The following is a 13,199-nucleotide window of genomic DNA, read 5'->3' as shown; positions in this document are numbered from 1 at the left end:
AAAAAAAAAAAAAAATTAAAAAAAAAAAAAAAAAAAAAAAAAAAATATATATATATATATATATATATATATATATATCGTTGCTTCCAAAGTCCACCACCTCAATTTTGGGATGATTCGTTGTGTATTCAGGTATTTCAAGATACAGGGTATATCAAGTTGATTTTGGAGATTTAATCCACTGTGCCTGAGGCTGCTGGGAGAAATTTCCCTTTCTCTTCTTTGTTTGCACTGTTCCTGGGGTTCTGCTTTGGATTTGGCTCGCCTCTGTGTGTATTGCCTGAGGGCATCTGTACTTTGCTCAGACAGGACAGATTTAAAGTAGCAGCTGATTAGGGGTCACTGGCTCGATCAGGCCGGTGACAGGGTGGGGGTGCGGGGGAGAGGTATGGAATGCGGAGAGAGACTGCCGCGGCATGAAGTTGCAACAGCCTGAGGCATGCTGTCTGTTCCCCCCCGGGGAAGTTGTCTTTGGATAACGGGACCCTGGCAGTGGCAGGCTGCACAGCCTCCTGGGAGGGGAGGTGTGAAGAGTGACCTGTCCTTGCACACAGGCTTCTTGGTGGCTGCAGCAGCAGTCTTAGCATCTCATGCCCGTCTTTGGAGTCTGTGCTGATAGCTGCCGCTCACACCTGTCTCTGGAGCTGGTTTAGGCGGTTCTCTGAATCCTCTCTCCTCATGCACCCTGAAACAATGGCCTCTTACCTCTTAGGCAGGTCCACACTTTTTCCCGGACTCCCTCCCAGCTAGCTGTGGTGCAATAGCCCCTTCAGGCTGTGTTCAAGCAGCCAACCCCAGTCCTCTCCTTGGGATCTGACCTCCAAAGAAGCCTGAGCCTCAGCTCCCAGCCCCCACCCACCCCGGCGGGTGAGCAGAGAAGCCTCTCGGGCTGGTGAGTGCTGGTCAGCACCGATCCCCTGTGCGGGAATCTCTCCGCTTTGCTCTCTGCACCCCTGTGGCTGCACTCTCCTCCATGGCTCTGAAGCTTCCCCACCAGCACCCACGTCTCCGCCCGCAAAGGGGCTTCCTAGTATGTGGAAACCTTTCCTCCTTCACAACTCCCTCCCAGAGATGCAGGTCCCTTCCCTATTCTTTTGTTTCTGTTTTTTCCTTTTTCTTTTGCCCTACCCAGGTATGTGGGGAGTTTCTTGACTTTTAGGAGGTCTGAGGTCTTCTGCCAGCGTTCAGTAGGTGTTCTGTAGGAGTTGTTCCACATGTAGATGTATTTCTGATGTATTTGTCAGGCAGAAGGTGATCTCCACGTCTTACTCTTCCGCCATCTTGAAGGTCTTCCCGTCGAAAGCAATTCTTTAAGGAGAAAACTATTAGTAATTCTTAAAACGTTTGTTTTTTGGCAGATGGGGGTACTAAAACCCTGATAATTTGAGTTATCATATCACATACATTCTTAGGAACTAGAAAAGATGGTCTCCAGAGTAGACCAGAACAAGATTTCATCTTTTTAAAAGATAATCAGTCTCCTTCTTTTCTCCTTTCATGTGTTTGTTCTCAGTAGAAGGGACGTGGTAGGTGGGGAAGAAGAGTTGGGGGGCTACCTACAGTGTGGCCACAGAATATTAGACAAATAGAAGTGTTCCTTTCCTGGAAATGTGGGAACATCAGGAATGAGGGGAAGGTAGGAGGGCAGAGATCTTGCAGAGTCCAGGAGAGTGGGTTTGGGGAGGGCTGTAAGCTCTGAGCAGAGTGCCCAAATAGGGAAGAAGGCAAGACTCCTGCATTTATGGAGAAAGTGAAGTGTAAATGGTTAAGCAAATAAACTGCAGGTCTTGTCTAGAAATCTGACTGGGGACCGCCCACAGCTGGCTTTTACCTATTCTCCAAAGTACAGAGGCGACTTCATTGTAAGGGGCAGAGATTGGCAAACGTTTTCCTTTTATGACACAACATAGGGTTCACCCAAACTTGCTACCAGAACATGCATAGAAAGAGGAAAAATCCCAAAGCCTTAATTGGAACCATAGTTATAAAATTTTGCAAAGGAGACACATATATATTAAATAGCATTTCTTACATGAGGTTTTATATAATACATATCGTCTGGCTCAAATTCCTCTTTGTGCACTGAACCACTAACAGCAAATAATTTCTGTATTTAATTGTTCACCTAAAGCATAAAATTGGGCTAAATTCATCTCCAAGAGACCACATCTTCCTGTACATATCAAATCATGGCACTTGCCATACTATATTAAATTCCCTGTTACATGTCACCCTTCTTCCCTAAGCTCTGTGCATATGGGTCCTTCATCTTTATCTCTCTGGTGCCTCCCATGTGACCTGGCACAAGCTACACACTCAGTAAACATTTTTCTTATTAGATGGAACTGGGTTACCCTTCCCTTCAGGATTCTGATAATGTGCAAAAACTCTTAGTAAAGGTAATACATTTCCAGGCTCTCACCTCTAACACTTGCAAAGACAAGAGCATAAATGGAGGTCCACATAGCATAGACCTAAATATTTATCATTTCTAAATCAAGCTAATAAACTTTTAAATGAAATGTGTTCTGTCGTCTTACCTCAAAAAGTCAACCTACTTTCGGGCTTCCCTGGTGGTGCAATGGTTAAGAATCCGCCTGCCAATGGAGGGGACACGGGTTCGAGCCCTGGTCTGGGAAGATCGCACATGCCACAGAGCAGCTAAGCCTGTGCACCACAACTACTGAGCCTCCACTCTAGAACCGACGAGCCACAACTACTGAGCCCACGCGCCTAGAGCCCGTGTTCTGCAACAAGAGAAGCCACTGCAATGAGAAGCCCGCACACCGCAATGAAGAGTAGCCCCCACTAGCCACAACTAGAGAAAGCCCATATGCAGCAATGAAGACCCTATGCAGCCAAATATAAATTAAAAAATAAATAAATAAATAAACTTACTTTCATATTGATACAATAAAAAAATTTGGAACAGTTATTTTTTAATATGCTGAAAGTTGGCAAAATAATAAAGACAACAATTGAATTATCAATATGCATATTTTGGTGTCCTAAGAGGCAATGTTTGTGTTTTCCAGTGAAGATACAAATAAGTCATAAATTATATTTTTCTTTCAGAAATGTATATTTTCACCTTCATTTCAGCAAAATAACTAATTATGCCATTATAATAAAATATTTCAAATATTTTGTGTTCTGTTCACAGTGGCACCAAATAATACATTTCCCAAGTCACATGATATCTGTTGTCTTTAATTTTTTCCTGTTTTAAAATATTTAAGCATATATTTGAACTTTTAAAAATTTCTTTTCAGCCTTTTTTTTCTTCTCTGAGGTTACATGTTTTCTATCCAATCTCAGTTTACATGCACTCTTTTTTTTAAATTGAGATATAGTTGATTTACAGTATTATATTAGTCTCAGGTGTACAACATAGTGATTCATAATTTTTACAGATTATATTCCATTTATAGTTTTTATAAAATATTGGCTATATTCCCTGTGTTATATAATACATTCTGTGGCTTATTAATTTTATATATAGTAGTTTGTACTTCTTAATCCCCTACGCCTATCTTGCCCCTCCACCTTCCATCTTCCCACTGGTAACCACTAGTTTGCTCTTCCTGTGAGTCTGTTGCTTCTTTGTTGTATTCATTCGTTTTATTTTTTAGATTTCACCTGTAAGTGATAACATATGGTATTTATCTTTCTCCTTCAGACTTATTTCCCTAAGTGTAATATGTTCCAGGTCCACGTTCTTGCAAATGGCAAGATTTCATTCTTTTTTATGGCTGAGTAATATTCCATTGTGTGTGTGTGTGTGTGTGTGTGTGTGTGTGTGTGTGTGTGTGTGTACACCACATCTTCGTTATCCATTCATCTGTTGATGAGCACTTAGGTTGTTGGCATATCTTGACAATTGTAAATAATGCTGTTGTGAACACTGGTCTGCATGTATCTTTTCAAATTACTGTTTTCATTTTCTTTGAATATGTACCCAGGAGTGGAATTGCTGGATCATATGGTAGTTCGATTTGTAGTTTTTTGAGGAAACTCCATTCTGTTTCCACAGTAGCTGCACCAATTTACATTACCACAAACAATGTACTAGGGCTCCCTCTACTCCACATCCTTGACAACGTTTGTGATTTATGACCTTTTTGAACATAGCCATTTTGACAGGTGTGAGGTGATACATCATTGTGGTTTTGATTTTCATTTATCTTATGATTAGTGATGTTGAGCATCTTTTCCTGTGCCTGTTGCCATCTCTGTCTTCTTTGGAAAATTGTCTATTCACGTCTTCTGCCCAATTTTTTTAATTAAATTGTTTGGGGGTTTTTTGATGTTGAGTCGTATGAGTTGTTTATATATTTTGGATATTAACCCCTTATCAGTCATACCATTTGCAAATATTTTCTCCCTTTCAGTAGGTTTTAGCATTTTTGTTGATGGTTTCCTTTGCTGTGCAAAAGCTTTTAAGTTTAATCAGGTCTCATTTTTAAAGTTTTGCTTTTGTTTCCTTTGGCTGCGAGACAGATCCAAAAAAATTATTACTATGATTTATGTCATAGAATGTTCTACCTATGTTTTCGTCTAGTTTTATGCTTTCCAGTCTTACATTTAGGTCTTTAATCCATTTTGAGTTTATTTTTATATATAGTGTGAGAAAATGTTCTAATTTCATTCTTTTACATGTAGCTCTCTAGTTTTCCCTTTACTGATCATTGTGGATATAGATGATTTTACTACTTTTGGTTTTTAACCTTCCTACTAGCTTTGTACATGGTTGATTTACTACCTTTACTGGATACTTGCCTTTACCAAGGAGATTTTTCTTTCTGTAATTTCCATGTTTTTTGTTGTGGCCTTTTCTTTTTCACTTATAGAAGTCCCTTTAACATTTCTTGTACAGCTGGTTCGGTGGTGCTGAACTCTTTTACCTTTTGCTTGCCTGTTAAACTTTTGACTTCTCCATCGAATGTAAATGAAAGCCTTGCCTGATAGAGTATCCTTGGTTGTAGGTTCTTCTCTTTCATCACTTTAGTTTCTGCTTAAAAGTCAGCTGATAGCCTTATGGGAGTTTCCTGGTTTCTTTTCCCTTACTGCTTTTAATATTCTCTCTTATATTCAATTTTTGCCATTTTAATTACAGTGTGTCTTGGGGTGGTCCTCTTTGGGTAGATCCTGTTTGGGACTCTCTGTGTTTCCTGCACTTTGAGGTCTGCTTCCTTTTCTAGGTGAGGGAAGTTTTCAGCTATTGTATCTTCACATATGTTCTCTGCCCCTTTCTCTCTCTTCTCCTTCTGGGACCTCTGTAATGTGAGTGTTAGAATATTTGATGTTATTCCAGAGATTTATTAAACTTTCCTCATTTCTTTTTATTCTTTTTTTCTTTTTTCTGTTCAGCTTTGGTGATTTCCACTGCTCTGTCTTCCAACTCACTGATCCGTTCCTCTGTATCATTTAACCTACTGTCGAGTCCTAGCAGTGTATTTTTCATTTAGTTATTGTATTCTTCATCTCTGTTAAACAATTTTAACTTCTGGATTAAAGACTTAAATGTAAGACTGGAAAGCATAACACTAGAAGAAAACATAGGTAGAACATTCTATGACATAAATCATAGTAATAATGATAACATTTACATATTAATAACTCTGTTCTTCCATTCTTCTCCTGAGTTCTTTGATCATCTTTACAATCATTACCTTGAACTCTTTCTCAGATAGACTGCCTATCTCCATTTCACTTAATTCTTTTTCTGGGGTTTTATCTTATTCCTTTGTTTGGACCATGTTTCTCTGTCACCTCATTTTGTCTAATTTGCTGTTTTTATTTCTATGTATCTGGTAGGTTGATTATGTTTCCTGACCTTGAAGAATTGGCCTTTTGTAGGAGATGTCCTATGTGTCTCAGCAGCCCACTCCTCACTGGTCACCATAGCTGTGTGCTCTAGGGGTGCGCCTATGTGTGTGGATCCTTCTGCTTTGGAGGCTAGACTACTGGGGGCAGTCTGGGAGGCATGGCTGGCTCCCAGACTGGTTGGTTGCCAGGCCCATCCTTGCACAGCGGCTGCCAGTCATCTAGTTCATAATTTTGTCTGGAAGTTTGGTCTATAGGTACTAGTATATTACTCTTGTTTCTGTGTATAGATGTATGTTTTCTATGTGTCTCTGCCTCTTTCTTGGTTCTACAAATTGTCTTGAATTAATCATTGCTTAGATAATTTGAAAATGTTCGATTTGGGGTTGTGTTGCCTCTTGTGTTTATTATTGGGATGTAAGTCCCTTTATAGTCAGGTTTTGAAAAGCAAGGATAACCTCAATTACCTTATAACAATCTAATTGCTTCAGTTAGTGTTTTCAGCCTGGAATATTAACTAAAGGGCGTTCCTATTATAAATTAAAGCCCTTAGCTTGAAGGAGATTCACAGACCTCAACCAGAACTTCTCAGAGGACACTTTCAACCTACATATAGTTAGGGATATTTGGGGTTTGGTTGTGCCTATACTTAGAGCCAGAATTGGCCAACATATTAATATTGAGCAGAGATAAATGTGTTCAGTAACATTATTTTTGTCTCTATTCCCCAGTACTATATTACTATATGTTCAGATCAAAGTAACAGTGTTAAGCTATACTTTTTGAGCAAGAGAGAGGAAAAAAGTCACATATTAGAAAATCCTGCTATATGGGAAAAGAATCTAAAAGAGTGGATATATATATATATATATATATATATATATATATATATATGATTCATTTTGCTGTACACCTGAAGCTAACACAACCTTGTAAATCAACTATACTCCAATAAAAATTTTAAAAAAAGAAAATCCTGCTAAATAAATGTCAAAAAAAGGTCACAGCGTACAAAATAATTTTTGCTGAACTTAAAAGGTGAAGAAGAAATCAGCTGGCTTAGAAGTTAAATATAGTTCTTCTCCTTAATTCTCTAAGTATTAAATATCCAGGCCCAAAATGTGATCTACTCATTCCCATTTCCAGGATTAATCAGGGATTATGCCTCCTAGTTTGATTCATGTTTTATTCATGCTTACAAGTTTTCATTCTTTCTGGCACTTTGCATCATGCTAAAAGTAGTCAAAATGTGAAAGCTTGCAGATAAATAGAAAAATGCTGATACATTATCACTCTTTAACTCACCAGAATTCTCACCTTTTTCAGGAAGGCACATTAGACCATTCAGTCATTTCTCATTACTGCCTGAGCTATTCTACATAGGACCTAACAGATGATTTTTTCATTTTGTAAACTTTCAGGTCTGTCTTTAGCAATTCAATTTGCTTTAACCTCAGATATGTTATTTTCTTCCTTTTTGAAATACGAATAATAAAATTAGATTGGAGCACAGCATTGTTGGCAAACCAAACTTTATTAAATATTTGATATTATCTGTTACAGAACATGAAAAGCTGCGGTTATGCAAGAGTACTGATTATATGAATTTGCATTTCAAAGTGAAATGGTTTTATATTGAATATGTGCGAGAACTTCCTGCCTTCAAGGATGCCGTTCCTGAATATTCCTTGTAAGTAGTGATTTTCACCCCCCCAAGTTTATTCTCAATTCATAGTCCTGTAAAATTAAACCTGAATTATGCAGCCCTAAAATCTCTCATTTGAATGCTGACATTTCTGTCATAAAATTAACATTAAATGATTTGCATACCTTTGGGAACCATATTTAATTGAATTGTGTTGAATTTTTCAAGTATGACTTACTTGGATATTCAACTCAAAGAGAAAGAAATACGTAATACATAATACACAATGGCTCACATGATGAAATTATTTCTTGTAAAAATGCTTGAACTCAAATTTTGTTGGGAAATGAGGGGTGCTTGTGTATTGATCTATATAATCCAAATTACTCTTTATTTCAAACCTAAAAATGTCTTAGATATTTATATTTCTAAAATACAAGTCATTATTAAACAGGTAACATTTTCAGAAACATGAATCTATCAGATACAACTGTAATCACACAGATTTATAATACTCTGCATTTTATATTTGTCAGAATTCTGTTTTATTCTGTTGAGGGAGGGCTTGCAAATTCTAGGCACTGTGCCAAGTGTTGTAGGACAACAGTGAATAAAATAAAGGCCTCACCTTGAAAGGAGCTTATACTCAAGGAGATAGTGTAAGAACAAAAATCCTGCTAAAGCAAGGCAAATTGAAATAATTACTAATTCAAGTAATATGAGCAAAGTGCAATGGGGTCTCACAGAAGGGAGATATTACCCCATTTCAATGACTCTACACAGTATTTATGGATGGGACAGCATTTGAAACAGACTTTGAAATGTTTGGGCTATGGCAAGAAAACGAAAGGAAAGTTATGAGCATAATTATGGAGGAAGGAATACATGGGCTATGGTCCATGGGAAATAGTTTCATTTCAGTGGAGTACAGGGTATCTTTACAAAATTAGTAGAAAGTAATGTAGCAAACGTGGTTTTGAACTAGATTATATAAATACTGTGAAGCTTTTACCACTTTCATTAGGCATTGTGGGGGTTGGAAAAGGTAAAGAATGGAGGGGGGTAGGGAAGGGTATATATACATAATAGAGTGATTGTAGTAAAAATGTAAAGGATGAAGATGTATGGGAGAGAAATTTCAAAGATAGAATTTACAGAATTTGTCAACTAAAGACACATGAGGGTAAAAGAAAGAAGGAAGAGTTAAACATGCAGTACATGTGCCTAAGCGTTGGTAGTATCATTGACTGGGAATAGGGAAATGAAAAAGGGAGCTATTTGCCAAGAGAATTCTGCTTCTGGCTCTGTGAAGACTAACTAAACTACACTAACTTAAATCAGACTAACATGCTCACTGAAGACCAACTATAAAAGCAAAATAAAATTAAACAGTATGAGAGAGCAATTGAGGCAACCAGGGATTGAGAAGCTAAGGTCCCTGAGAAAAGAAATGCATTGAGGTGAACCCTGTATTTGCTGCAGTTTCTCTCCAGTCCTCTCCATCTACACGCATTTACCAATTTTCCATATAAGTCATGGTGGTCAAATAGAGAAGAGTAACGCAGAGTTTATAGTGATCTCCCTGGGCTAGAGAAACAAACATTGGTGTTCAAAGCTCTGAAGGCTGCTTTGTCTTGTGGGACCAACATCCTAGAATAACGGGAACTACAGAGAAGTAAGTATAGCATGCTGCATGCAGTTTCTTCTTGAGGTACTCTCTGATTCTTAATCTGCCCGTGTGTGGAGAGTGAGGCAGAAATAAACAAGTAGAAAGCAGGCACTAAGAGATTAAAAACCAAGCAGAGACTTCAGCAGTCTCACAATGCTGGGGAGATAAAAATTAGAAAGCAAGGCTTCCTAAGAAAGAAGAAGCATTATAAACATCCCAGGTTTTCAGGTGAGATCCCTGAAGGACTCTGTCCTAAAAGTAAGGGCAAACTGGAAATAGCCCAGTCTAAAACCCAGTCTTTTCTAGATTGTGGTGATCTCCCTACATTCTGTCTACAAGAAGAAATTCAGATCCACTTTGGAGGAAATGATCAACCAAAGGTTCCACAATTTTTCATAGACAATGCACAATATTTAACAAAAGATTAAAGACTGCCAGGCAACAGGACCAAATGGCTAGAATCCAAGAGAAAAAGAGAAATTAGTCTTATCAGACATAGAGTTTGATGTGTACTTCAAATTATGGGAGAATTTCAACAGAAAAATGGAACCGATAAGAAGAATAAAATGGACATTGTAGAACTGAAATAGGATGAAATTAGGAATGTGATAGATGGACCTAATGGCAGAATATACATAGCAGAAGAGGACTTAAAATAACTGGAACATATTTTTGAAGAATATATTCATATAAAAACATAGAAAAAAATACAAAATATAGAAAAAATAGAACAGGGATATATGGGACAAATTTTAAAAAGGTCTAATGTACAAAGACCTGAGTTCCAGAAAAGGAGAAGAGAGAAACAGTACCAGAGCAGTGTGTGAAGAGTTACTAGATGTGGATTTTGCAAAACTGATGAAAAACATGAAGCCACAGTTCAAGAATTTCTGTAAATCCTAAGAAGGGTAAATGCAAGGAAAACTACCTGTAGCTACATCATAGAAAACTGCTTAAAATCAAAAAGAAGAAGAAATCTTTAAATGTACTGGGTCAAGAAAGGGAAGACACTTTACCTTCAAAGGGGCTACACTAAAACAGTTGGCTGATTATTCAGTAGAAGTGACTGAAACCTGAATACAATGCAATGATATCTTTTAAGTGCTGAAAGAAAACAACTAACAATTTAGAATTCTACAAGTGTCAAACATAGCCTTCAAAAATAAAGGAAAATAAAAACATTTATATAACTGAGAAGTTGACAGAACTTATTTCCAGCAGACTCTCACCAAAAATATACTGTAAGCCTTCAGACAAGGAAAATGACTCAAGATAAAAATATGGTAATATAGTAAAGAATTACAATCATTAAAGAAGGTGAACAAATGTGTACATTTAAAACACATTAGAAAAATAAAAATTAAAAAATAAATACATTAACTATATAAAATTTTAAAAATCTGTAGAATAAAATATACATAGGATTAGGACTTCCCTGGTGATGCAGTGTTTAAGAATCCGCCTGCCAATACAGGTGACACAGGTTCAATCCCTGGTCTAGGAAGATCCTATATGCTGCGGAGCAACTAAGCCCGTGCACCACAACTACTGAGCCTATGCTCTAGAGCCCATGAGCCACTACTGAAACCCGTACGCCTAGAGCCTGTGCTCTGCAACAAGAGAAGCCACCGCAATGAGAAGCCCATGCACCACAATGAAGAGTAGCCCCCACTCACCACCACTAGAGAAAGCCCACGCACAGCAATGAAGACCCAATGCAGCCAAAAATAATAAATAAATTTAAAATAGAAGACAGCAATAGCATGAAAAAGTAGAAGAGTGATACACTGAGTAAATACAAGATCCTTGACTTGTTAAAAGTGTAAAATACTCATTTTAAAAAGCTTTGAATATATCATGGATGTGTATTACAATTTATAGTGTAACCCCTTAAGGTATAATATAATACTATGCATCAATAAGATAATGGGGAAGGGGAGGAGGATAAAACAACATTACATAAAAGTCAAGAAACGAGAATGAAAAGAAGGAAGAGCAAGTAGGAAACTGAGGGTGAGGGAAGCAAGATGATAGATTTAAAATTTAATGTATCAGAAAATTAAGTGTAATCATTAAATGCAAATAGATTAATACTCTAGCCAACAAGTATTGTCCTACTAGATAAAATACCAAAACCCAAAATATCTTGCTTACAATTTATTCACCTAAAACATGAGTCTAGAAATGTTAAGTGAAAGGATGAAAAAAATAATTGAAAGGAAAATTACACAGCTATCCTGATATTAGACAAAATAGATTTTAAGATAAGAAATACTTTGAGAGAGAGAAATTTTTCATGATGATTAAAGGAGCAATTCAACAAAAAGATGGGAAAGATATCTAATGGAAAGATATCCCATGCTCTTGGATTGGAAGAATTAATATTGTTAAATGGCCATACTACCCAAAGCAACCTACAGATTTAATTTGATCTCTATCAAATTACCCATGACATTTTTCACAAAACTAATTATTACCGTAAAATTTACATGGAACCATGAAGGACCCAGGAATTGCCAAAGCAATCCTGAGGAAAAAGAACAAAGCTGGAGGCATAACCCTCCTAGACTTCAGACAATACTACAAAGCTACAGCAATCAAAACATCATGGTATTGGCACAAAAACAAACATATGGATCAATGCAACAGAATAGAGAGCCCAGAAATAAACCCACACATCTACGCTCAATTAATCTTTGACAAAGGAGGCAAGAATATACAATGGAGAAAAGACAGTCTCTTCAGGAAGTGATGTTGGGAAAGCTGGACAGCTACATGTAAATCAATGAAGTTAGAACACTCCCTCACACCATACACAAAAAAAACCTCAAAATGGCTTAAAGACTTAAACATAAAACGTGACACCATAAAACTCCTAGAGGAGAACATAGGCAAAACATTCTCTGACGTAAATCACAGCAACATTTTCTTAGATCAGTCTCCCAAGGCGATAGAAATAAAAGCAAAAATAAACAAATGGGACCTACTCAAACTTATAAGCTTTTGCACAGCAAATGAAGCCATCAACAAAATGTAAAGACAACCTATGGGATGGAAGAAAATATTTTCAAATGATGTGACCAACAAGGGATTAAATTCCAAAATATAAAAACAGTTCATACAACTCAATAAAAAAAAAAACCAAACCACCCAATCAAAAAATGGGCAGAACAAATAAATAAATATCATTTTTCTTTTTGTTCAAACTTAAAAATAAATAGGCAGAAGACCTAAATAGACAATTCCCCAAAGGAGACATACAGATGGCCAACAGGCACATGAAAAGGTGCTCAACATCGCTAATTATTAGAGAAATGCAAACCAAAATAACAAAGAGGTACCACCTCACACTGGTCAGAATGGCCACCATCAAAAAGTCTACAAATAACAAATGCTGGAGAGGGTGTGGAGAAAAGGGAACCCTCCTTCACTATTGGTGGTAATGTAAATTGGTGCAGCCGCTATGGAAAACAATATGGGGATTCCTTAAAAAACTAAAAATAGAGTTGCCATATGATCCAGCAATCCCACTCCTGGGCATATATCTGGAGAAAACTCTAACCTGAAAAGATACATGCACCACAAAGTTCATAGCAACACTATTTACAATAGGCAAGTCATAGAAGCAGCCTAAATGTCCTTTGATAGATGAATGGATAAAGAAAATGTGGTACATATATACAGTGGAATACTACTCAGTCATAAAAAGAATGAAATATTGCCATTTGCAGCAACATGGATGGACTTAGAGGTTAACATACTGAGTGAAGTAAGTCAGACAGAGAAAGAAAAATACCATATGATGTCACTTATATGTAGACTCTAAAATATGATACAAATGAACTTATTTACAAAACAAACACTCATAGACACAAAGCAAACTTATGGTTACCAAAGGGGAAGGGGGAGGGAGGGATAAATTAGGAGTCTGGGATTAGTAGATACAAACTACTATGTATAAAATAGATGAACAACAAGGTCCTACTGTGTAGCACAGGGAACTATATTCAATACCCTGTAACAAACCATAATGGAAAAGAATATGAAATAGAATATATA

General features: G+C 37.1%; 1 protein-coding gene across 1 annotated transcript in view; it reads left to right on the top strand.

Annotated features, from left to right (window-relative positions):
* Nucleotides 1-13,199, top strand: part of LOC103078014 (protein unc-13 homolog C-like) — a 288,547-nt gene that overhangs the window by 173,537 nt on the left and 101,811 nt on the right. The window contains exon 7 of the mRNA XM_007461879.1: nt 7,390-7,516. Coding sequence (XP_007461941.1) covers nt 7,390-7,516 — 127 coding nt within the window. The remainder of the gene's footprint in view (nt 1-7,389; nt 7,517-13,199) is intronic.

Source organism: Lipotes vexillifer, unplaced genomic scaffold, assembly GCF_000442215.2.
Source record: "Lipotes vexillifer unplaced genomic scaffold, Lipotes_vexillifer_v1.1 scaffold1709, whole genome shotgun sequence".
NCBI lineage: Eukaryota > Metazoa > Chordata > Mammalia > Artiodactyla > Lipotidae > Lipotes > Lipotes vexillifer.
Note: the sequence above shows the minus strand (reverse complement) of the source record. Positions and strands in the feature narration are given on the sequence as shown.